Source organism: Anas acuta, chromosome Z, assembly GCF_963932015.1.
Source record: "Anas acuta chromosome Z, bAnaAcu1.1, whole genome shotgun sequence".
Taxonomy (NCBI): Eukaryota; Metazoa; Chordata; class Aves; order Anseriformes; family Anatidae; genus Anas; species Anas acuta.
This window is the reverse complement of record NC_089017.1, coordinates 38,466,254-38,493,199: the sequence shown is the minus strand read 5'-3', so window position 1 is coordinate 38,493,199 and position 26,946 is coordinate 38,466,254. Positions and strand designations below refer to the sequence as shown.

General features: G+C 37.5%; 1 protein-coding gene across 1 annotated transcript; it reads right to left on the bottom strand.

The window, feature by feature from the left end:
• Window positions 1-532: 532 nt before the first annotated feature.
• Window positions 533-26,946, bottom strand: NAA35 (N-alpha-acetyltransferase 35, NatC auxiliary subunit). Its single transcript, XM_068667591.1, has 23 exons — window positions 26,806-26,946; window positions 26,222-26,355; window positions 25,110-25,143; window positions 21,907-22,021; window positions 20,744-20,818; window positions 19,310-19,477; window positions 18,525-18,591; window positions 17,769-17,812; window positions 17,281-17,331; window positions 16,352-16,435; window positions 15,397-15,511; window positions 14,723-14,901; window positions 13,570-13,629; window positions 12,312-12,418; window positions 12,037-12,103; window positions 10,452-10,550; window positions 8,097-8,275; window positions 6,204-6,340; window positions 4,757-4,824; window positions 4,367-4,507; window positions 2,755-2,877; window positions 1,573-1,653; window positions 533-996 (listed from the first exon to the last, which is right to left on the bottom strand). Exons 2-23 carry the CDS (start codon window positions 26,343-26,345, stop codon window positions 937-939), a joined length of 2,178 nt encoding a protein of 725 aa, XP_068523692.1. The 5' UTR covers window positions 26,346-26,355; window positions 26,806-26,946; the 3' UTR covers window positions 533-936.

The window sequence follows — 26,946 nt, the reverse complement described above, 5'->3', positions numbered from 1 at the left end:
GATTCCTATCCCTACTAACCCTTACAGAAGGCAGCAATATTCAGCAGCAGCACTGTAGTCAAAGCAACACAATGAAGGTCATGCAAGAGCTGATGAAGCAACAGAACAAACTAGCAATCCTTCCTTTGCATTGGCAAAGTTGTAACAGGATTGAAATTAAATTGCAAATTAGTTAAAATACACTCCTGGTGTCTTGTGTTCCAGTGTTGCTAGTGCCTGTTCTAGTATTAGCTATGCAGATTCTCAAGTGCCATAAAGAAATAAGAAATAACTTACTCCATTTCTTGCTGTCTTTAAGGACATCTCCATTTGAGACAGAATACCTCCTCCACAACTGACTTCAATAAAATAAAGTCTCTGAATGCAGGAGCTAAATGAAGAAGTCTAGCTTTTATCTGATTCTGATTGGTATAAAGATTGTTTTAGCTTGCTGGACATGGCAAGAAAGGAAATCAGCCTTTCTACTTGAAAAATGAGCACATCTGATTCAGATTGGGCAAAAGTATGGAAATACACCATTTCTCCAAGTGGCTTTGTTCAAAGAATTGCAGTAGCTCAGCTGTGCCTCACAGACATAAGACTATACTGCAATATTTTTATTCAGTCATGAGTGTTACTAAATCTTTAAAACGCCATTATTCTGCCGGAATTCATTCATAAAAATGAACTATGATTAAATCTGTAATAAAATCAAGTAAGGTACAACATTCTTCAACAATGCAGTTGATTAAAATCAGCTTCACTTCTAAGAACGTTATACAAACCACTTTAAAACAGCAGTTGTCATTCAGGTCATACAAAGAAGGCAGACTAGAGATATTTCATGAAATAATACTTTTATCCTAGAGCTCCCGCTCAGTTGGTACAGCACGAGATATTCCACCTGACAGCTGGAATCTGATTATGCTTCAGGTATCCAAACAATAATCCCATCTTTCAAACAAGCTTCACAACTGGAAAGTACTTATGAGGGGAGAAGTCAAATTCTGGAGGAACCTAGAAGGAAAAGGTTTAAAATTTTACATTGAAGCACTACTACCAAATTTTGTATTCAAAATGAGGTACACCTTGCAGATAGATGAAAACTGTTAAATAGCAGGCAATTTAAAGAATAATCACAGCTCTTTCCTATCCAGAAAACATTCCAATCCAGTTCTGGATACTCCAGCCATTCCAGTCAGTCTCCAGTGGTCATGGGCACCACGTTGTAGAGCGCTGGTGTGCCTTACTTCAGCGTGGTCCTTCCCTTTTCTGTGCCCACCCCTCAGCAGGAAGCCTGAAGGCCCTCTCCTGAAGGCTAGCCCTCCCCCTGCTATGTTCACACAAGCTGACGATACGTGGCTACCAATTACTCCCTGCTTTTGAGGACTACCTGTACTTGCACAGGTCATCCCATGCATGCTTTATCTAATTTTGTTTCAAAGACATTTAAAAATAGTTTTCTTTATTTAAATAACTACAACAAACTATTTCTAACTATGGCCTGAATCTGCTAAATCAGCTGTAAGAAATCTGTGGTAGCATTGCATTTATTGCAGTACCTCACATTCTTTTCAACCAGCATTTTCTTACCTTAGAGTCCTTTTTGTGACCTCCTGCCAGTAGCTTCATGACCACAATATTGGGTTTAGCAACTTTTAGGATTCGACTGACCTAAGCAGAAAACAACAAGAAGTTTTCAAGTGGAAGCACATGACCTCAAAAATAATTCAAAGATAACACTCAAATGTATACATATGCTAACAATTTTGCACTCCTCTTACAGCACCAGTTTATTTCAGATGAGATCAAGGCATTCTAGATATCCTCTGGAATATATCAATTGGATTAAATTAATTAATTTATTTTAATGTTCACTTTTTTATTCAACAGACCATAGAGATGACATGGTTAAGTTCAAGGATTGTTAAAACTATGGCAAGTTCTAAGGCACTTGTCCAAATAAAGATTTAGACAGACTCTCAGTATCTTATCCCATACACCGATCCAAACCTGATGAGGAAGATCAACTTAAGCACCAAACAGGCTGCTTTTTAATGGAAGTGCTCTGGGCACACTTGAACTAGCTTGAACTACTGTTAGCCTCAAGTAGCTAGCTCTTCTGTAATCACCACCACGAACCAGAGAACAGGCTGGGATCCCTAAATCCTCAGAAGAACCTAATCCCATAACTGTTCTTAACCTGCTCAGATGTGACAGAGTCAATGTCCTTACTTCAAGGACAGTCACAGACACTTAGTTTTTATGCTATGAGCAAACAGGGAGGAACTCCTACCAGTGTTTACAATTACTGATGAGAAAACTGCTCCAGGAAACAAATGCCAGATTCAAATCCTCTTTCCAGCCTGATGACGCTGAAACCAATTTTTTCCCATCCCTCAGGGAAAATGACTGGTTTCCAGGTAAGTGAGGCACATGTGCATGTCTCCTTCTCAGTTAAAGAGATATGCTCTTTGAATGTGGCCAGAAGGCAGCATACAAGCATAGATAAATTACTATCTATCATTTAAGATACTTGGCAGGGAGAGGCTTTGGAACAGGGAGCACAACCCAGATTTCATTACTGAATGTACTCAAGTGAACCACTGCGACACCAGCGTCCTCTGTCTGCTCTGTAACCAAAACATTCAGCTTTCTTTGCTCATCACCAGAGCACACGTAAGGCACCCTGGATCTCAAACAAATACTGCTAAAAAACAAACCCACTCATTCAATTATTAGCAACCACTTCTTTTTCCAGTATTTCAGTCTTACCTCATGGTCTGGATTAGGAATATTCTCAAGAATCATTTTTGCTTGCTGGAAGTGTTTACTAGCTGCCATGTAGAGATCTGCTGACTGAGGAGGGGGGCTGTACTTATTTAAATCAGACATTTCCTATCATGGTAAAGAAAAACAAAGATACAGTAAGATCAGTTGCCAATTAATTTTATTACTTTAATTGAAAACAAATTACTGTATTGAACAAAAAAGTTATGTCAACTAAATATTTGAAGAATAAGCAGTAAAGTTGAAAACATTCATTTTAAAAGGCAAATATCAAGAAGCAACAAATTATTTAAAGATTATTTTAAAGTGCCACAAAATGCAATGAACTACTACTCTAGATTAAATTATCCCCGTTCTGAACAACTTGACATTCACTTGCTTTTTCAGTCCCACGCAGCAGTGAGTGAAAGTACAGGAGGAAAAAAGAGAACTAATGGATGTAATATTAATTACTCAAGGCATGTTTATGGCAAGTGATAGACTTACACTGTTCAGAACTTCATTTTACATAATTTTGATCCCTTAACTCTTTTTTTACTCAGAGATAAGAACTTCTATGACAAGGGAGGAAGCCATGATAGTCTTCATTTTCACAACTGTTCATGACACTAATTCAGGAATTGTGGCTGGCATACAAAATAGTACAGTTTCAGTATGAGGCAGACCGCTAGAAACTTGAAGACTGGCCACCAGAAATCTAAGTTCAACGTGAAATGTCCAAATTTCTGTATCTGAGGCAAAATAACCCCACAAATCAGTAGAATGTAGTTGGTTACTAAGTACAGTGAACACCAAGTTGAATATAAGCCAACAGGGTTATCTTAAGCTCCCTGTTAATGGCACACAATATAACACAGGGAGAAAGACCACAAATTGCAGTTTGAGAGATTCAAACAGGACATAAGGACAAAAGGCGAATAGCACAGCCCTGAATCAGGTTATCCAAAGACTAAGAGGATCTGAAAATGTATAGGATCAGGTTATCCAAACAAGTTGGAGATATCCCTGGATTTTTTTCAGGCTTGTTAGACAAAGACACAGCTGGTTTGATCTATAATACTACTTCACAGAGGAGACTGGACAGAACAAGCCTCCAGACTGTTTCCAACCAGCATTTCTGTGATTTAAAACTGAAATTTGATTTTATCTTTGTTTAATTTTCCCATTTGCTTGCTGCAGTAATAACAACATCCTACTAGGTAAAACACAATCAAAAAGTCAACGGACTTTCAATAAACTTTATCTTCATGCAAACCAACACAAGCATCTCAAACTGCCCAAGACAACCAATTTTTAAGTATCTAAGAGTCTGAGTTTACTAATAATTCAGAACTATGTTTTTCCTTGCACGCAACTAAAGCTAGAAATACTTGCAATTTTGACTAATAGAAACGGAATGGTTTGGCTTGGAAGGAACCTTAAAGATCATCTAGTTCAAACCCCTGGCCTTGGGCAGGGACACTTCCTGGCCCAGGTAAGCCTTAATGTGAACTTTGAGATGTTAAGAGCAATTTTTACAGGGACAAAATTGTCCATAGCAGGTAAACAAATTATTTTTATAAAAGAATGACTGGTGCCACGTTTTAAGATTACTTACTTTAAACTGCAGGTAGTGCACTGGGGGTGGTGTGATAACACTGTTGAATGGAGCAAACCTGTGCTCATATCGCACTTGTTCACTATCCAGCTCAAACTTAGGCTTTCTTACTTTGCCATCCATGTCAAATGCGATCATTGTCTAAAAAGGACAGGACAGAGTACAGTGAAAAGTGTTAGCTTCATGTTGTATTCTGCTGTGAGCAAAGTGGAAATTATGATTTAGCTACAACTGGAAGGAGGTAAAAGTAGTAGAGAATTTAGAGAATTTACTATATCACATTATTAACTTGAAATTAATTTCCAGTCCCACTAAAAACAGAGGGCATGCATGTATACTTCTTATTTAAAAAAAATAGAAGCCATTGTTCAGCAAGCATGTATAAATTACCTTGTACATCCCAGCACACATATTTTGGTACGCCTGACTCATGGTGATCTCTCTACTGAGAGGGCGAACTGCAAATTTCACAAAGATTTTTTTTTAATTCAACATAAGCACTCATATATATCACATCAAAATATTTCTTTCACATTTTCTGAAACTGACGTAATCCTCAAATATCATTAAAAATAATGAAAAAAAAACTGGAGCATAAATATCAGGAACAAATTTTTTCTCATCTGACTCCTGATTATATAAAACATCGCAAGACATACTTAATAACCATCACACAAACAGCATATTGCCTTCAATGGAATAAATCTGTTCAGACTGTCAAAGGTATTAGCATGTCACTATATTACATTAAATAATCTAAAATTTACAGTTTGTTGTTGAGAGATCTGTTTGCTTAATCCTTGTATTTTTAAAATGTTTAAAACCAGAACGTTAAAACTTTTAAACCAGAAAGTTTCTTACCCTAATAATATTCCTTGATGCTCCCCTTTAGCTTCCATTGTTTTAACTGGACACAAATTTGGCACCTTTTTAGAAAGCATAAAATTTGGTAGTAATTTTCCAAATTTCTAGAGCAAAGGGAATTTGGTTGAAATGATCTTGAGCTGTTCATATCTAATTGTTTGTTCTTCTTGAGTGGAAGACAAGGACATATAAACAGAAAAAAAGAAGGAACAGCAAAGAAGTAGAACTTCTGCATGCTCTTCAATTACAAAGTTAATGCTGAGGGAACTCCAATACATCACAATCTTAGTAGCCACTTAGGCATAGCAAATCTGTATTAAAAGCTATTTAAAGACTGGTTTGAACTGCTTCTTTAGTAGCACGCTTACCATTCTGACTACAGTAGCAGTCAGCTATGACTTAGGAAAATAAATTCTCATTGCCTGTTATATACATCTATCAGAGAAAGCCTGACTTCTGAATGAGGTTTCTGCATAATATTACTACCACTGAATTGAAATAGGGCAATTCACTATTGTAAAATTAAGAAACACACTTGAACACAATTGGAAGCCAAATAAAAATTACAGAAATACAGTGGAAGTTTGTTTTTTTAATCCAGCTACAGAAGCCTGTTACAAAAACCATACCTCCACAGGAATTACAGACTGTAAAAATGTAGTATTTTTCAAAGACAATTGCTCTGGTGCTGTTAATTACACCTCACAGCAACTACGACATAACACTATTGGTGAAGCTATGAATATAAATGAGTTTGGGATTAAAAAAAAATAATAATCCTGAAATAAACAAACATATGGAAAATCCTTATGCAGAGAATGTTTTTAGTTAAAATGCTTACTTTCAGTCTTCATTAACTTCAGGAAATTGTTCCCACACACATAAACATTCACTGGATTAATTTTAAATTTTAGTTCTACGAGGCCACAAGAAGAGAAGTAAACATCTGAATTACACTCTACACCTCCGATACCTTTTTTCTTTTTCTTTGTTTTCTTGCTACTACGGCCTTTCTGTTGTTCCTCCATTATTCTCTCTTCTGCCATTTGAGAGCTGTCAGCACGGCTCAGTGTTGACATCAACCAAGCATACAGGAACTCTGACAGATACCTACAGAAGAAACAGTTTGTAGCTGTTACATACCACAGTGTAAATCTTGATGCACACATCCTAACTGAGTGCTAAGTCAGCCAAATCATAAGGGACTATTAGGACATTTCAATCCACCTGCTTTGAAGAAGGTGCACTGCTGAAATCAACAAGTTATTCTGTGTTGATTTATTAAACAAGACTCCACACAGAGTCTCAAGGTATGCATGTTTCTTAAGGCATTTACTAAGTGAAGTGAAAGTTTCTTCCTATTTCAAAACCCAGAAAGGTTATTTTTTCTATAATTCTTCCTTCCCACACCATCATTTTAAAAAAGCTTGGTTTGCTATCTAAATGCTATGTCTCTGGTTTTGTTATGAATTACTGTTTTGAGAAACAAGGTTACTAATAACTGTTTCAAGCATTAAAAACTCATGAATTATCACCAAAAAAAAAGAAAGGCCAATCCCACAGGAACACTAGATCCACATGCATTTTCTCTTAGTATTTAAGAGAAATCTTTAACAATTCTTTACAAGACATTTCTTGGTGAGCAGCAGTGGATCCAAGAATTTTCCAACCTGTTTTCAAACCAAAAGGAATGGGGAAAAAAAGAGCAGAAATTACAAATCTGGAGGACATAAAAAAGTTTCTTAAGAAGTTTTAACTCAGAAGAAAAATTACTGAGAAACTTGCAGATTTCCTCTCAGACACTTCCTCTATTTTTTTTCATTTCTTCACTTAAAGTGACGAGATAAAACAGGTAATGTGATAGTTCTGCTTAAGAATGATTTTATTAAAATGGAGTCAAGGGGGAAATACTGACAGGTAAAACAGCAAGTTGCAGAAAACCTCGTATTACTTGTTAAGGTAATACTTAGAGCATATTGCAATCATCTGGTAATTATCTGTAGGGTTACTTCTCCCACTTAATGTTTAATCCACTAATAAAACAATGCAAAACATAATGAGATGCACTGAAGTTCAAGTCATTTAAACCTGTCTCATCAGTCAGAAAGAAGGCTGACAGCTTACATGGTAAGAGCTTTTTTTTTATTGGCAGCTTCATAAAAAACAAACTCCAAAGTACGGAAGTACTTCAAAATTCTTTCAGAAATACTTTAAGGTTCAACATCAATTTTTTAATGCTGAACCAAAAAAGTGAACTATTTAAAATCTTCTGATTTGGACCAAGACATCTACTATGAAAAATAATTTAATGTGAATGAAGATGAATGATAGTGATGTAAAGGAAAAAAAAGCATTTTGACTCCATATAGTGTGATCATTTTGACTAAATGCAAGTATTTCATCAAATATGCTCAAAGAGCATGATGTTTTTGCATAGTCACCTTTTACATGACAGTCACAACTTCAAGACTGAAGTTCTTTTTAAAAATTCTAAAGGGATCAATGAGATTATTGATATTGACAGGATAAATACAGAAAAGAACAAAGGAAGTTGTTTTCATTCTGCATTCTCTTCTGCCAAAAGCAGCATATTTTTCACCTGTTTTCATTCAAAGATACTGTTTTCAAAAGCTAGAGAACCAATTACTATTTCAAGAAAACGTTAAGTAAAGTAACTGTTAAGTCTAGAAAAGACAGCAATAGATTTTTCTTCTCCATTTGTAAGTTTATGAATAGGTAACTAAATACTGTGTTGAGCAAGCCTGAGATTAGGAGTAATACCTGAAGTCCCTATTTTAAATATTTGCAACTAGAACTCAGTGGGAGCAGCCCTCCCCCAAGAACTGTCAATAAGGCATCCTCTTACCAATATATGTAGTAATATTCATGCATACTGTAAAGCTCCAACTCAAAGCCACTCAGAAGATACTGTATCATAATACGAAGGTTATGATATAGGACCCAGGTGCCCAAGCATGCCAAATGTTGCCTTTGTGGTTCCTGCTTCAGTAACATGCTATGAAGTGCTGCATCTACTTTTTCTGCCTACCGAAAAAGAGAGCAAAACAAACTACTCAATAGCAGACAGGGAAGGAAGAACATATGACTGGAAGAGCATTTGAGTTCTGCCAGAAATAAAATCTTAACAAAGTCTGAATAGAAACTGGGTCAGCAAAGCTATGCTCCAAATTAAAAACAGAAATGTTTTTCCAGATACTGTCACCTCTATGCTCTAGAACCATCAGAAATCAGAAATGTTACTCACATGCCTATAAGCAAATTCAGCTCAACAGACAAAAAAATGCTCAATACAGTCATACAGGGAAATAAGTTTATTAACCACTAATAACATTACTCCTATTAAAATTTAAAATTTCAAAGTTTATAACAGTCATGTGAACACTGGACCTCAGAAAACACAACAAGCGGGTATCTGTTTTGTTATATTGGCAATTATCTTTTTTTCTTTCTAATGTAGCTGCAATGAAAAAGTATATTTCTAAGTATATATTATTAGTATGCAAGAAACGCACTGTGCCCTAACACTGAAACTAAAACATTAGTAAGACCTATTCAGTCTTAAAAGTAATTGTACAAAAGATATGAAATATCCCACAGTAGGAATATTATCAGTAGTCCTGAACAAATCACCCTGTATTACCTATTACAAAGTGAAAAAACATTGTCTCTGAGCTGCAATACTGCAGCAAACTCAAGCAAACCATCTTCAGAAAAGCTGGAGCACACAAAATCTCCCCTCCCCTCCAATTTTCTGGACTGTCCTCCTTACCATGAAGATCATGGAAAACATTTGCTTATTTAATTACCTCTGACTCCCATATAAAACATTCCCATCAAGAGGAAATATACCTTTTCCTGTGTTGTGTTTTTTTTTTTTTAACTTCTCCAGCATGAGCAATGTTCAAAACAAGTTGAAGCATGTATTTTTAAGAGTTATTTCCTTCACATATCATTTTTAAAATTTAGGAAAATTTAGCATCCTACAGAGCTATAAATCTGAATTTTTAGAAGTGTTTGCAAAGATGTCTCCCAGAATCACAGACCAGCCCAGGTTGGAAAGGACCTCCAAAGACCATCAGGTGCAACCTTCCACAGAACAGGGCACCTCTGTGAGATTACCCAGCTCCCTGTCCAATCTCATCCTGAAAACCTCCAATGATAAAGATTCCATCATATCCCTAGGGAGGTTGTTCCAGTAACTGGTGGATCTCACTGTAAAAAAGAACTGTTTTCTTTTATCAGTATAAGACATCTTGCAGTGCAGCTTGTACTTTTTGTCACTCATCTTCCTCCTTTGCTGGTGTGGTAACACATAGACTGTCACAGTTACTTGATTGTGTGATTTGGGCTCCAGGTTTGCCGGTAAAGATGGAGGTAACGAAGGTACTGACTGTATCACTGCATGCCCTAACAATTTTTTTGTAGTCCTCAATGCATAGCTGACCACAATTCCATACACAGCATGCTTTTTTGCTTTTAAGCACAGACAAAAGCTCATTATTTAGCAAGGGTGGTCTCTTCTTCTGCCTTATTATTTTCCATTTGTAGTGAGTGGACCATTCTTGCAATTCCAGGAGTTTGTTCTTGAATAACTCCCAGCACTTACAAGCTTCTTTGCCCTTCCATGCATGCTTCCCAGGAAACCCCTCACAGATGGGTGTTAAGCATACTAAAGTTGGCTCTTCTAAAATCTAGGCATCTGTCCCATTACTGGTCTTCAGTGTGCTCAGCCAGATCCTAAACCCCACACTGTTACTATTGCTGTATTCAAGGCCACCATCAGTTAAGAACTTAAGTAAGTCTTCTCAGTTTGCAAGCAGTAAATTTAGCAATTCAGTGTTCCTAGTTGGCACATTGAGGACCTGTAGCAGGAAGCAGTCCTCAATGCATTCCAGGAACCTGATGGACATCCATCTCACTCGTCTCTCCCTGCTTACATCCTGCAGACCAACAGTGTCAAAAAGGACAGAAGAGCACAAACAGTGGAGTTGCCACTGGATTGCAGATGCAACAGATTTCCCCAAAGACTATTTCTAGGATAAAATTAATCTAAAATTAAAAAAGCAATATCTTTTTGTTGAACAGATGTAACAAACAATATGAGTTGCTTCCTTTACATAGAATCTAATACCATATGCTCCACTAGGGTACAAATATACCTAGAACAATAGGTTTGCTAGCCTGCTGTCTGGAATATTACCTCATCCTGGAGGGTGGCAAATTCCTCGAGAATGTGACCCAGTTTATCTCTCTGACGAGCTCTATTGTGTCCATGGATTTGAATCAGACTACAGAATGGCTGAAAGAAACAAAGTGTGGTTTTAGTTTTTCAACACAACCTTGAGACTGCTTTGAGGAAGGGTACTGTGATGTCTGCTTGGGCATCACATTTTATACATCTGTATTAGGAGGTGGCTTCCTTTTGGTTGCCTGGGGAGTGCAAGTTCTGTGGAGGAATGCAAGTGCTTACTTCTCTGTACTTAAGTCAACGTGAGACTGAATGGAAATCTCTGAGGAGTCTGATCAGAACAGACTGCTCATGGGAAGAGAGAAATTACTTGGGTTGAAATTTGAAAATTGTACATATATGGTATAGATGAGCATTGAGTAGCTTGTGAACCTGTAGTATTCAGGCAATGAGGAAACAGTGGAGGTGATCGGGCGTTGGGTAACAGGGAATAAAAGGTTATGATTTGTTTACTAAAATGTGCTTCTGACAGGACATCTGCTATTGCAATTGAGAATAAGATGGCTTCACAGAAGATCCTGTCTGAAGAAAATTATATGAGATTTTTCTCACAATTTGGGGGCTCATCCGGGATCTTGTCGCCTGCTGAAGATTTCTTGCCACCACAGATGGGAAGGTGCACCCCGCTGATTTCAGCGGTCCCGTCGGGGGTGGCGGGTTGTCTTGGTATGGCCAGCAAAGGACCAAGACTGTTAATTTGAAAACAGGCTCTGTGAAGCTCTGGGGAGGAGGGAAGCCAGTACAAACAGACACAGCCCACATATAGTCCAGCCCAAATTGGTAACAGGCACTGGGATTACTGCTGAAAACCTGGACTGGGAAGCCGTGCATGGACTGAGGTAAAGGAAACTTTACCATATCTTGCCTCGGGTTGGTTTCAGGGAGACTCTGGTGTGAATGAGATGCACTTTTAGTGCGGAGCGAATGTGAAGTCCTGATCTGCCCTGTCCTGAGTGGCATGGGGGGGCTGGGAGCGGGGGCTGCAGTCAGTCCGTGGTGCTTTGTTTCACCTGCTCCTTCACAGTCACTCTCCCCCATGCTCTGTTGTGGGGTGCCGACCTTCCTGGGCTGGTCCTGTGTGGGTTTCTCCACAGGCAGCAGAAAACGGACTCTCTGGGAGCTCCTCTGGTGTGGGGTCCCTCTCGTGAGGTGCTGACCTTCCTGGGCCGTTCCTAAATGGGCTGCAGCATGGAGATCTGCTCCGCTGCACTACACCATGGGCTGTGGGGGTCTGCCTTCCCCACCAGGGGCCTCTCTATGTGCTGCGGGGGGGTTTCAGCTCCGGTACCTGGAGCACATCTACACTGCACTCCCCCTCTTCTGCACTGACCTTGGTGTCTGCAGGGAGGTTTCTCACTTCTCACTCTCCCAGCTGCTGTTGTGCAGCATTTTTTTTCCTTTTCTTGGGTGTGCTCTCATAGAGATTTAAACTGCATTGCTCATGGCTTTCAATACTTCAATACTTTCAATACTAGGAAATCTTTGTAGGAAGTACTCATATATGAATTTATTTACCATAATTGGAATGACCACTTACCCGGACACAATGTGTCACAAAGGAATCGATGTAGTCCTTAGCCTGGTGATTATTATAAAGACAACACCTAGAAGGGAAATACCAACATGCATACATATCAATATAAATGTTACCTGTCTACATAGCACACAATTCAAGAAGAAACATGAAGGCAGCTACAGTAAGTAACTTCTTCATGAATAAGCACAAGTAAGTACAAAGTGTACTTGTTCTTCATATGAAATATTTTTCATCATATATGTAAGCAAATACAAGTCAATTCAAGATCCACTTACTTTGGAGAAAGTACTGGAGGACTGACAAAAGACCTTAAAGCATCTTTTACCATGTCTTGCATGAGGTGGGTACCAAACACCTTCTTGTTATCTACCAGAAATGTTGTCTGAAAGTAAAAATGTGTTTTTAGAAACATTCTTTAAGTTAAAAGTAATGCTTCAGAAATTACTAATAGGAAGCTGTTATGGTACCTAAATTGTATCAAAAACTTGCAAGATTGCTTTAAAAATTAAAATAATTCGTCTAAGTACAAGGTGACTGCCTCAGAAATAAAGGCATATTGAGATCAGTCATTTATGTGTTATTTCTATAATACAAATATAGCTCTATAAGTTGCATAAGAAAACTGATCTTTTCTTGGACTTCAAAGACAACTGATCAGACAGATGTTTCTTTCTGAAGATTAACAGAAAATAGGCTATGCAGTTTCCCTGGAGGCAGAAAAGGCAAATCTGAAAAGAAATAGGCCTATTGCAGATTTTTCTCTATTCTATAGACACTACTGCTTCCATCGATTATGTTTGCTGCTCATTCCACTCTCCTTCATGAGTGTGCACTGTCCCTTTCTTACATGGTTTATCAGCAGCTGAAGAAAAAGCTCTGCTGCCAGGCACCCACAGGGACTGCACAAAGACATGTAGTAGAAAGTCAAAACATACACACACTATGAAAACATTTTACTTGCCAATAGTTATTTCCCATCAGATGTATTCATGGCTTAATCAGGATCAAAAGGGATCTGATGTTCAGGGACACCCTATTTGAATCAAAATCTCTTATAAGGAAGTATATTTTATTCTGAGTTAAGGAATATGTAATATACTCTCAAGGCAAGTGAAACAGTGAGGAAAAAATCTAAGCCTGTTGGGCCCTAACCATCAGTTATTGTTGTAGGAACATAGGCAGTCTGTATATGAAATTCAGTCACAACAGAGAGACTGAATACGAACACCAGCCCCGGACTAAGGCAGTCTGTACAGGACAGTATAAAAATGCCTGTACATTTTTAAGGCAGAGAAAAAAAGTTCAACAGTGTGCTCTAATTAGCATGTACTAACATGTTCTAAATGTTATTTTAATGTGTTTAAAAAATGACATCAAAACAAACTCCATTTATCTGGTACTTAGAGAAAATGTTTACAATTGGTATATTATTAAGTGATATGTAAATAATTTGAATATTTAAAATAAGAAGATGAATCTGCATTTGTTATGAAATCTTAAGTACTTTACCCAACAACATAGATTAGGACTTGCCTGCAACAGAGATCTTGAAAGAACACATGGTGATTGCTCACTGAATTCACAAAAAAAATCCTAGTTATATTTAGGAAAAAAAAGACAAGTCAGTTAGTTTAATATCCAACTTCTTATCTATCTATATATAGATAGATAGAGAGAGTTGCATTTTAGGTACACGTTGCACACACACAAAAACATGATTATGTAAATACATCTATATATATATATACACACACACAGACATGCACATAGCATAGCTTATACAAACTGTAAGAAAGCAAGCATGAATAATTTGAACGAAACAGAAGATATAAGCTAAAATCTATTTCTTTTCTAATTATCCATTATTGAACAGAACAAAAGGTTTTGACTTTTCTTTTTCAGATGCAACAATTAGATGGTTAACATTACAGAAAAAGAGATACTGTGAAACAGCCCAGGTCTCAGCAACATTGAACCAGGTATGTAACAAATCTGCAAAGCTTAATTGGCAGCAGTTATTCCATGCAAATACTGGTTGAATTAATGCAACAGATTATAGGAAGACAAAGGATTTTTGCTTGGTCTTTGAACTACACCTGACATAACTGTCGCTCTTTTGTCAGTCAGCAAATTGTGTTAGAAAGTATCTGAAGCATTTAAATCACTTATAATAAATGCAGGCAGTAACTGAGGGCAGCATCTCTATTCAGGGAAGAACATAAGCAGATACTTAGCTTTATGTCTATCCAAGGAATTACGTGCTTAAATTCAAATGTATGAAGTATTTTCTTGTGTTACAGGCACATATGTGTCTGTAATAAAGAATACAGTAAAGAATGGTGTTCTGCTATTGCAGATACAGCTCTTCAGCCAAAGAAATAAGAACCAGACAGAAATTAATGTGCTTATGTTCTGTCTCTGCCATGCATTATTATTTAACAGGTAATGGGAAAATCGGAAGTTTGAGTGAAAAGGTCTTGAAAAAAAAGAGACAACCAATGAAGTATCATGAAAGAAAGTAGGTACTGAAATGGTACACAGCAATAGAAAATACTGAAAGATTTATTGATACAGCACAGTTTTGCCTGCCATGAGCAACAACACAGTATATATGGAATGCTTTTTTTCCATAAGTCAGATTGTAAGATCTTATGTTTGGCTACAAATACAAAATATTAATGCTTACCAGTATACAGTGCAAATTAGTTAAGTTGACCACTTCACATACAGTTTTTATTCGGTCTATTAGTTTGGAAAAATAATTGACCATTTCTTCCCTTTTAATTATTTTTGCATATCGAGGGAAAGTTGGAGGCAGCAATCTCTGATTAACCAGGGGTTCAAAGCCCATCATAATAGGATGATCTAAGAAAGGGGGAGAGAGAAAGCAAAAAGCTGCACATAAACTGTGTTTTCAGAACTCACTTTGAAGTGTAATACAAATGTTTCTACTAGCAAAAATGAACTTTTTAACTGACCGTTAGTTTCTGTTGACACAAACTCCCCAGCTGAGAATGATTACTATTAAAGAAAAAGAAACTCAGCACCTTAGCAATTACCTGCACAGAAAGCGAGGTCGTGTTTCTTATCTTGAAATAGCATATGCACTAATTTGGAGTGCACTACACTTTATCAAAAGCTCACATGGTCTCCGGTTTTGAAGTGATAATGTTACTTTCAAAAGAACCAACTTTTAGAGAAATAAAATTGAGATAAAAATGCAGATCTATAACAGCTTGTATGACAAGTGTTATTATTCCAAGATAAGCAGTGATTTTTTTTTTAAATACACTTAAATATTGGAGTTTATTAAGGCAACATATTTAAAAAATGAATAAAATAATAAAATCTGACATTTACCTCCTTTAGTGGTATCATTCTGTGCCTGGATACCGTGATGTAATGAATTGTGGATGGCAGAAAGCAAGTCAGCTGCCTGAGTCATCAGTTTCTGAGCTTCTGCAACTGCACTTGTCTGAAAGGCAGAGAGCACTTCCTGCACTTCCAGTGAATGTAAAAAAAGTTTCAGACCTCCATAAGAGCTAACAAAATCTGAAAAGATCCTCAACTCCGCATAGTATTCCCCTATTATATCCACCGTTCTATTACAAGAATAAGCTGCTACACAGACCTAAATCAATTCAAAGTAGACTGTGAAGTTAGTAACTTATACAGTAATCAGACTTTAAGATGACCTGGTTCATTAACTCAGCAATTAATACAGAGAATTTGCTTGCAGATCAGAGTAATCACTTCCATATCAATTTTATTTCTATTCTACAAATGATATGAAAATGAAATTCATAATTCTTCTCAACTACTCAATCCCTTTTTCTTGAACATTGATGTCTATCAATTACATTTGGACCTAACAATTTAATAAAGGTCTTTTAAACTGCCCTGTAGGCAGCTAGATATAAATTCAATACCCACATTGATGGAAAAGCTAATGATTCTCTAGAGTTGGACACAATACAGCCCAATGTCATGTACCTGCTAAAGAGACAGGACTTGAGAAAGAAAAGTTTTTCTTGTGAGTGTGAAAAGAGTGATCCCAAACCTGTAGATGTTTTCTTTATGTGTTCTAGAAGCAACATTGTCTCTCCGTACAAGGGCATACTAACATAAGTTACCGCCCATTCACGTGTTTTTATAAAAAATGAACAGAAACTGACAAAAGCTACTATAAGACCTTCCCCAACCCTGCAAATGCAGCAATATCATCTCAGGTTTACAGAATTTACACAATAATTTTTCTACTTTAGAGAAAGAATTATAATAAAAACACATTAAAAGAACACATAAATAAATGTACCTCTTTTTTGGTAAATGCTATTAGAACTGTCAGTAGCACCCGGGTAAACTTTACTCTGCTGAACACAGCTAAACATTGTTGATGCTGTAATTAAAAAAATGCTTCAAATTACTAAGCAATATACTCAATTAAAATTAAATCCTGAAACTTATTAAAATATCTTTCATAAACCTATAACATTATGCTCCCAAGTCTTAAAAACAGGTTATCTACTTTCCTGAAGAAGAGTTACAGAATTTATGTAAGAAATTTGTGCTGCTGCCAGAAAAGCACTAAATAAAAATACAAAGACACTTTCAGTAATGTACAGCCACTGGCTATATAGCTAACTCCTATGCAAACGCCATTCAAACTTCAGCTTAGGTGAACAGTCACAAGCTATTAAAAGAAACTGACTTTTTTTTTTCTCCTTTTTTTTTCTTCCTCATGAAAATCCACATTACAAATAATTTCTGAACAAATTCAGTTATTGGGAAAGAAAACCCATACCCTTCTCTATGAACGACATCAAATACATTAATCGTCACTGTTTTTGGAAGGAGCTACACTGCTACCATCTTCTCTTCCTAGTTTTTCCCTTGACAGGGAAGCTGTCAGCAGGAGTAAACTCTGTTGGAAGGAACTGAGGGAAGCAGGTAGAGGATTGGTGATCTACTTTGCTAATTATCTTTTCTTGAGAGATGGATAAATAAATGGCAGCATTACAGCAGCATTCACTACTCTCCCAACAGTATCAATCCAGAAGCTTTTCAGAGCTTAAAATCCAACCTACTAGGTTGGGCTATGCTCAGGGCCATGTTTAGAGAAGCTCAGATATGCGAGCAGCGGCAACACTGGTGACACACACTGCCCACAAGTTGAACTCCTGATTTAAGTTAACAACATACTAATTTGCGAAATCAGGAAGAAAGAAGTATCTAATTCCTTACTTCAAGTTCAACTTCAGGATCTCTCTCTTCTCCTTGTCGAATTCGAGTGCTCTAAAAGGTAAAGGAATTGAAATAATTAATTGAAAATTGCAAAGGGAAGCTACTGAGAAAAACACCTTTATACTCTCTAGAACATCCATCTGTTAAATAGTCCTAAAAACAATTCTCAAGTTCGAAATTTCGTAATATATAATCTACGTTTTTAAGTCATCTGAGACACTCTTACAGTAATTATACCGACCTCAGTCTACTTTGCAAATAGTCAATTTCCACTTTTTATGGAAATTTTAAGAACATTTTATACTGTAGACTTTGACAAAGGAAGATTGAATTCTTCAATGTCACACAGTATACCTACATAAGAGCCAGAAGAAAATCAACGCCCACAATCAACATTTACAGACAGACTTCATAATCCATCTTCCTCTCCCAAACCTACATTAAGCACCCCGTAAGTATAATCAGCAAGGCAAACATAAGAGAAATACCTTCACTCGTCTTTGCATGTCATCTTCTACATCTTTTAGCATACCTGGAAAAGTGACAATACAGCTAAAAGCTGAGAAGCATTCCTAGGTACACCTACACCACTTAAAGCAAGAAAACTGTATGGGGAAGGCAAGTTTTGAAGTGCTTTAGACACATATTAGCCAAATACTAGGAAAAAAAAAACATGCGGGATGACAGGGATGTCTTGCAACAACAGATAAATCAGAGTATATCCAAAGTTAAAGTGTTCTACAAATCTTCTAATATTAACTAATGGGAAGTTCAAGTCTATATAATACTTCACAGAAAAGACTAACGTAAATATCTATGTATACACTAATAACGTGTGTTATTATAGCTTTAGAACTACTTTTTCCTCAAAAGTACTATGGAGTGGATAGTAGATCACAATAAATAGCAAAGTAGAGAAGCAGAATTCAAGAAGAACATTTTGCTGTGATTTGTATCTATCTCAGTCCTGGATGGTCCCATGCTTAGCCACTTGGCTGACATATATTAAAGCACCTCTCCTGTTTTTCAGGCATTTAAGAAACAAATAGCTGAAACTTTTCTTCAAGAAAAAAAATAATAAGGTTGGCCTCTCTTTTTACCAGGCCACCAGTTTTCACAAAACTAGAAAAAAAAAAAAAAACAACCGAAATTCCTGCTGATTCATTATATTCAGTTGAAAGTAACCAACTTACTCAAGAGAAACTGAGCCTAATGGAGAGATACACAGAAAGCAGAAGCTGTACCTGTAACTCTAAGATCTGTCACACTGTTGGCCATTTTAAATCCGTAAGTCATTGACTGAAAATCTTCCTAAAAAAAAAAACCACGCAGAAGTATGAAGCAGTGAAATATAAATAAAAACAACAAAAAACTTAAAACTGTTACTAAGTATAAATTATTTTTTTTTTCTAAGCAATGGAATACACCCTTGGTTAGGGTGCTTTTCCTGCTCAAATCCAGCTTGGGAAAACCATTTTCTGCATAAATCTTTAATACAAGTATGCCTTCATAATTCTTATCAATTGTCATCCTGTCAAAAAATTTCAAGACTGATGGATGTACAGCACTATTCAACCAAGTTTAGATCTATTCAGTAAGAAGTACTTGTCCAGGTTCAGAAAACACCAAAGTTTTCTCCGGTACAAGGACACAGAAAACCAGGTTCTCATTCCACGGATATATATACATTTCAAATAGACATGGTTATCTAAAGTAGAAAAATCAAAAACTAAACAGAATGAAAACTACAAGTAAATGTGATTTCAAATGGTTAGCCACAAAATTTGCATTATTTCCTGAATAAAATATTTATGTGCCTCAATATTCAAGCAAAATACAGGAAACATCTCCACTGAAGAAAAACGCCTTTTAAAAAGATCAGGTCCAACACATTCAAGAGGATGAAGTGCTGCTCCTGTGGTACCTACCAATCAAACAGGAAAACATTTATCTAAAATGCTCTTTCATTTGTGTTAAGGAGCCTACATGCAGTGTAGCACACTTACCTGTAAGATGTACTGAAACATACCTCCTCAAAAACAGCTGCTTTGTTAACTTTTTCTCTGGCAATATCACAGATTTTTAGGATTCCCAGAGCAAAAGCCTTCATAGCAGGATCTTCTATGAAGTCTGGATTATGAATGTAAAGGCAAGTGAATACTGTCTGTGCCAAGGAATGTCCCTCTAACCATGTTATCTAGGGAAAATAAAAAAAAAAATAAAAATGTTTTATTCATGACAGCCAAGTCCTCATTTTCATATCCCCATTCTTTTTTGCATCTCACTGTGCTTCAGCAAGTAAGAAAGTCCATATCCTGTTAACTTTCAATCTAGCAAAAAGGGTTGGAGAAGGACTCTTAACCCACCTATCTGCTGCCTATGAAAGGCAGTAAGTTAATTAACCAGAAGCACTATCAAATTCCTGCGTGGGAGCTCTACCCTCTAACTGTAGCTTACACATGACATAAAGTTGAGAGACCATCAGACTTTTTACTCAAAAAAAATTTTATACAAATACAGAACAAAAAGTTAAAGTAGCTATGGAACAATTCAGCAATATTCTACATGTTCTCTACAACTCATAGCTTCTTTTCACAAACCGATTTCTTTACTTTCATGGTTTAAACTAAAGGGAAAAAGCTTCAGTAATTTAAAATATTACTTCTATCATGAAATACAATAGGATCAGATTTCTAACACTACCACAGTTCCTTAAAAGTTCAGCAGTTCACCAGTATTTCAAGGGGGTAGGAAAAAAGGAATAATGTTACACCATATCAAATATACAGTGACCTTTCCATGGTTTGTTGTGAATAAACTAAATAAATTTGAACTGTTGTTTTAAAAAACTGAAGTAGTTTTATTGACATAATTTTAAAGAGTATCTTAAAATATTTTGTATTACCTACTGAGCAAATGGAAAGATACATATAGGAAGAATAGTCACAATCATCATATGTGAAAATATGTAGAAATGTGTGATAATTTACATAATTCCTTTCTAAATGGAACTAGATATTTTCTTTCCATTCCTCAAAACGCCAATGAAAGCTCAAAGTCAATGCTGGCTGTACAAAGATGAGCAACAGGCTGCTGTACGCTACTGAGTATCACTCGTAACACAGACAAATCCTGACATGCAGCAGGCAGATATACACATGAAAAAAAGCTACAATTATATAAACTTTTTTTATTATTTAAAATATTACCAGTTCTCTTCCATAATGATTTCTTGGAATTAAAAAAAAACAAACACAAACAAACAAAAACAAAAAATCAAAGTTATGGCCTGTTATATGCCAGTGCAAATGTATCAATGGAAATCAAAACACAAAGTACATATTTTCTGCTTAGTGGATCTCTTTCCTCAAGTTCTATTTCTTTTCTTCTTTTTTAAATCTGGATTAGGGGATTACATTTTGAAAGCAAGAACATTTAACACTAAGAGTGCAGAAATCCTCACCAAACAACAGAAGCATGTATCCATTATTCCTATCAGCTCAGGCGACGTGAGATCCTTTATTTTAATGGTGCCATCCTTAGAAAACAAAGAAATAAACAAATTTTAGGAATCTGGAAGACCACAGACAAAACGCAACTTATTATTGGTACAGCCAAAAAATAAATTACAATTTGGTTAAGATTTCAGAACACTGGCATGTGATAAGCTTTATTGATCAGTTTTATAATGCCTCAAAAATTCTGGAAAAGTTTACTTTATCATCATGTTGAACATTGACCAACAGACAGCTTTTCAAAGAACAATATAAAATAAAAATTCTGATTGTTGAGTTGCCAATAAAAGTTTAAAACCAAGTAACTCGCAACACTCAAAATCACAAAATAGCATGTGTAGCCATAGTAACAATTGAAGAAGGAATAATATGTATGACCTATGAAGGCTGCTTTTTATACTGCAGATACTTGTACGTAGTTTTACTGCTTTGAGGGTCAGGAACAGAAGCAGCAACCCTATTTCTTTGATTTTATTTATTCAGCGTGTGCACATCTGAATCAAGAATTAGATGGCTGTTATTTTACTGGGGTTTTTCTTTCAGTCTGTTCAAAGTATTATGGCAATTTTTTATTTTCTCTCTCTGAGTCCATTACTTTTTCCAAAGTAATAGACAGTCTTTCAGCCTAGCTTCAATTAGTTTTGACCATTCAGAAGTTAATTGCCACTGTGAATGTTGTTAAATTTGCTAGCTTCTTTTCAGTGCTAACGATGCTAATGAACTGATAGTCACAAAGCATTAATTTACAGCTTTTGTAGAGAAGCTGGTTTCTTTTAATCTGGAAGATGGACTAACCAGTATATCTTCATTTAAAAGACATGTTTTAGGGATGCAAGGGATGACTTGCCAAAGTGCTTCTGAAATGTATTTGAGTTATTAATACCTAACAGTTTTACAGTACTTTTCACTTAAAGAGTTACTATCATTGTGGTAATGCAAATTGCAAAAAAGGCAAGCACCATAAGCTACTTATCCAAAAGAAAAAAAAAAAAGCAATTTATGTAGAGTGAAAAACATACATGAAGTTGAATTATGCTTAACTACAATTTGATTAAGTTATATCAAACTTTCACAGACAGTGAAAAGGCATAAACAGAAAACTCCCACAAACCTTAATAGCTTGCTCAAAGTTAAGAACCTTTCTGTTAACTTGGTTTCCAATCATACCAGCATCCATCTTGGGATCCATCATTTCAATGGCAGACATGGCTTCAAAAAGACCAAAACTAAGGAGACAAAAATGATCCAAATTTAATTACCTTATACAAAATGGTCTTCACAAACCAGTGTAAAAGAACATACTGTGGCAACCTTAAGTACATTGCGTTCTGACTGATGACAATAAAGTATGAGAGGAACTGCAGTCGTGGGAGGGATCAGGGGAAAAGTGTGAAGAAGTAGGAGCTGTGGAGAGGAGCTGGTATGGATTGACTGCAGCACACATTCCTCATCTGTCTGTACCGCTTCTGGGTAGGGAAGGAGAGTTAGAGTAATTGGGAATGAAGGAGTGAAGCTGAGCCTGGCAAAGAGGGGAGGAAAGTTGTTGGTTTAATACTTAACTTTTTATTTCTACCTGAATGAGTAAATACATTTTAATTGGCAGTAAATTAATTTTCACGGAGAGAGTGGTTGGGCACTGAAACAAGCTCCCAATGGCAGTGGTTACAGCACCAAGCCCATCAGAGTTCAAGAAGTGTTTGGATACCACTCAGACACATGGTCTGATTTTTGGGTGGTCCTCTGTGGAGCCAGGAGTTGGATTCAATGATCCCTGTGGGTGCCTTTCAACTCAGTATATTTGATTTTATTATCAATCTTGAGAGAGCATGGTTTTCAGGAATTTAAGGATTGTTCAAGAAGTATGTAAGAGACGCTTAGCAGAAAACACTTAGTCTTTATTTTAAGCCATTTTAAGAGCACTACTTAGGCAAACATCACGCTATTAAATACATATTTCTATACACCCCATACAGACATACCACCTTTTTAAAAATCACGTAAAATTATAAAATGACGTTAAGTGAAACAGATGTTCTTTATTATGTTACATCCAAAACCTTAAGTAAGACACATCATAGAATGGTTTGGGTTAGAAGAGACCTTAAAGATCATCTAATTCCAATCCTTCTGCCATGGGCAGGGACACCTTCCGCTAGATTTGATTGCTCAAAGCCCCATCCAACCTGGCCTTGAACACTTCCAGGGATGGGGCACTCACAGCTTCTCCATTCCAGTGCCTCACCTTCCTCATTGTGAAGAACTTCTTCCTATTATCTAATCTAAATCTACCCTGTTTTAGTACCCTTTCTCCAGATTGCTCATGTAAAAAGTCTCTCTCCATCTTTTTTATAAACCCCTTTGCTCTCCCCAGAGCCTTCTTTTCTCCAGACTGAACATCCCCAGCTCTCTCAGCCTTTCTTCGTAGGAGAGATACTCCAGCCCTCTGATCGTCTTTGTAGCCCTCCTATGGGCCTGCTCAAACAGGTTCACGTCTTTCTTGGACACAGCACTCCAACTGAGACCTTACAAGGGAGAGCAGAGGGGGACAATCAGCTCCCTCGACCTGCTGGCCACACCTCTTTTGATACAGCCCAGGATGCAGTTGGCTTTTTGGGCTGCAAGCACACACTGCTGGCTCATGTTGAGCTTTTTGACAACCAGAACCCCCAAATCTTTCTCCACAGGGGTGCTCTCCCAGTGCTGTTCTTCTCTCAGCCTTTGCTCAGGTCCAGGATTGCCGCGACCCAGCTGCAGCACCTTGCACGTGGACTTGTGGAACGTCATTAGGTTCACGTGGGCCCAGTTCTCAAGCTTGATTATATATATATCCCCCACAAATTAATGGCATTACACGTTATAAACAACAATATACATTGAACATACTAGCTTTGTTTCAAATGGGCATTATAAGAAAACTGATTGCAAAAATTAACCAAACAGAAGAACTCCAGCATGAGATCTCAGTGCCAGGGAAGCTCATGGAGCAGATTATCTTGAGAGTCATCACGCGGCACTTGCAGGGCAACCAGGAGATCAGGCCCAGTCAGCATGGGTTTATGAAAGGCAGGTCCTGCTTGACGAACCTGATCTTCTATGACAAAGTGACGTGCTGGGTGGATGAGGGAAAGGCTGTGGATGTGGCCTACCTTGACTACATCCACATGTTGGATGTTAGGAAGAACTTCTTTACCAAAAGGGTTGTTAGACATTGGAACGGGCTGCCCGGGGAAGTGGTGGAGTCACCATCCCTGGAAGTCTTTAAAAGACGTTTAGATGTAGAGCTTAGGGATATGGTTTAGTGGGGACTGTTAGTGTTAGGTCAGAGGTTGGACTCAATGATCTTGAGGTCTCTTCCAACCTAGAAATTCTGTGATTCTGTGATATGTGACAATGTATCTCTTGTAGTCAGTAAGTTCATAAAACCTTCATAGGATACACTCAATGAAAGAGTGGCCTACAAAGACAGGATATAGTGCCTCACCATTTGTACACTGATACTCAGTGCATTTGCTGAACAAGCCTTTCTTAAATGAAAAAAGATTACTGCATGGTAGATGTTCTAATTCTGAGAGGCACTTATGTATAAAATTATACCATGAAAATGTGCTTTGACTCTGAGTAACTTTGTGACATCCTTGAACACAATTTTAAGCATTTAAATAGTGTATTTCTGTCTTCTGAGCTATTAGTCTTAAGTGGGCCGTTTTTCCCTTCTGCAAATGAACACACTTACGCAGTTAAATGATTTACATTTTCTTTAAAATGTTTTAATCTTAATTCATTCTTAAAAAAAAAAAAATTAAGATCTTAGTACATGCTTTTTGTTGAAGGATATTATTTCCTTAGACTGTAGAGTTCTCAGTTTCCACTTTGGCATCATGTTTTAGAATTACTCTAAAACACATCTATCTAAAACTTGCTAATAACAATTGAGGTAACTGAATTTTAAAACTTGAAACCTTTCCGGAATTTTTATGTAAAAGCATGTCCATATAAAATAGGTCAGTAGGTTCACCACTTTCAACATCACTGATGATCTTGAACAAGTTCCATAAACTTCTAATATTCACACTAAATTTATTAACAGGAAAAGTAATGCTATACTGGCACTATGAGAAATGTTCGGCCTTCATATAGATGCATCATATACATGCTAATGAGGATGAATGGGTATTATGAATATTTCAACTATTTTAGTTAAATAAAAATTAAAAGAAACTTAGTTCATACTGCGTGACTTACTCATTAGGAAGTATTAATACATTTGCACTAAATCTATTTCAAAAAACAGAACTATCCCAAAGGCATACTTACAGCTTGTCATGAAGCAGTTCTCCTAACTTGAGTTCTACAAAGGAAGAGAACATGATAAAAGATTAAAATCATCCTTCCAACAGAACTTCCAACAAACTTCCAGGATAGTTGTATTACTTAAAAATGGTATTACGCTAAATGGGAAAGGCGTGGGAAGCAGACCAGGCATTTCTACCCTACTTTATTTGCTTTTACTTAAAAAGCACTTTTAAAACTGAAAGGCTACAAAAACAGCTCTTCAGATTTCCTAATCCTTCTCTGCTATTCTAGCACTCGAAGGGGTTTAAAATTACCCAACAGTAGCATTTGAATAGCCTGAAACATGGGACAGCAGTTTTCCATGCTCCTTTATGAAGATGTTCAATATTTCCAGAGAAGGCGTTTACTGAAATGCTTGCTTTTTCATATTATTTTTAACAAATACATCTAAAGATGTATTTGATGAGCAAACAAAGTATAGATCACTAATAAAAGGGAATTATTTCAAAGTATAAGGAAATTGTGTCTATTGTTGTGTAACTGCCTGTGTGTGGTAAGGTAAGTTTTACACTTTTTCCTTAGTGTCATCATAAAATCAATTAAAAAAAGTTGCTGTCATTGTAAACTAATAGCTAATAACCATAAAGACACTATTTAAATTAAACCAATTGTTTCCCTGTTGAGTGGGATGTACTGCATCTCCTCTGAATATCACCCTTATTTCAAAGATGAAAAATGAAGCACTGACCAATTAAATGAAAAATAAAACAAAACAGATCCTGCACATTCAAAAATGTACAGAAAAAAAAGTGTTGATTCTGCATAGATGAGAACTTTCCATTTACCACAGGACAGGAAGAACCCTTTGCAAAGAAAAAAAAATCAGATGTAAAAATGCATATGACAACAATAGAAAAAACGTAACTAGGGAAGATATTTATGTAATCTGAAAGAAGCTAGGCACGGTTCTTCTGATATATCTATCCTTGCAGTAAATCAAACACAGGGAACCATAGCATCAGTGTGGTCCACTCATCTGGATCTTGAACACAGGCCGAACTACTAAACCATGGGACTATCCTCAGTACTCCAAGGGTTCCTGTTTTTCTCAGAACATGAGTGGTAGAACTCACCTCTACAGGCTTCTTCAAATTCCTGGGTTATATCTACCCAGCTGGTGTTGCTCTCTTCCATCTTGTCAGGCATACCGAGTTCCCATCCCGAATCATCATCTTCGACTGACGCCTTCATAACCATGGTGCCGGACCTGCAAACCCACATCACACATGGGACACGTTACGCACGAATTACAGAAAGCGCTTCAAAAGAGCATTATTTCTCCCTGCAATACCAGCGGACACGGGAAAGGAGACTGATCTGGCTTCACTTAAACAGCTACCGCATACAAGATTGAAAAAATTACCCGTAAAGCTCTTCTTTAAAGGATGTAGCTCAAGGGCTACGACGGAAAACCCCGCCGGCGGCCCGCTCCCTCCCTGCTGGGCCTCCTCACCGGAGGCCTCGGCGGGGCCGGAGCCGTTGGGGCCGGAGCCGTTGGCGGCGGCCGTTGGCGGCGGTTGCCCGCTGCCGGGCGCCTCAACGGCCGCGCTGGGCCCGGGGGAAGCCCGCCCGGGACCGCCGGTGCCGCGCCTCGCCCGGTGCCGCTCCCCTACCCCCAGACGCCCGCCCCGAGCCCCCCGCGGCCCCCGGCCCTCACCTGCCGCACGCAGCGACCGCCCCTCGGTCTCGGTCGCCGCCGCCGCCGCCGCCGCCGCCGGACGCCAACCGGAGTCGGCCCGCGTGCGCATGCGCCGCTGCGCCTCCGCGCACCGAGTTCTGCGCATGCGCGCAGCGCCGC

What these genes read in the sequence shown, in the direction of transcription:
- NAA35 (XM_068667591.1), bottom strand. Translation starts at nt 26,345, where the DNA reads ATGGTTATGAAGGCGTCAGTCGAAGATGATGATTCGGGATGGGAACTC. An exon ending in GAATGATACCACTAAAGGAG is followed by an intron (nt 14,902 to 15,396) that starts GTAAATGTCAGA and finishes CCCCTTTCTTAG; the next exon opens with ATCATCCTATTATGATGGGC. An exon ending in TGTGTGCTGGGATGTACAAG is followed by an intron (nt 4,508 to 4,756) that starts GTAATTTATACA and finishes TGTCCTTTTTAG; the next exon opens with ACAATGATCGCATTTGACAT.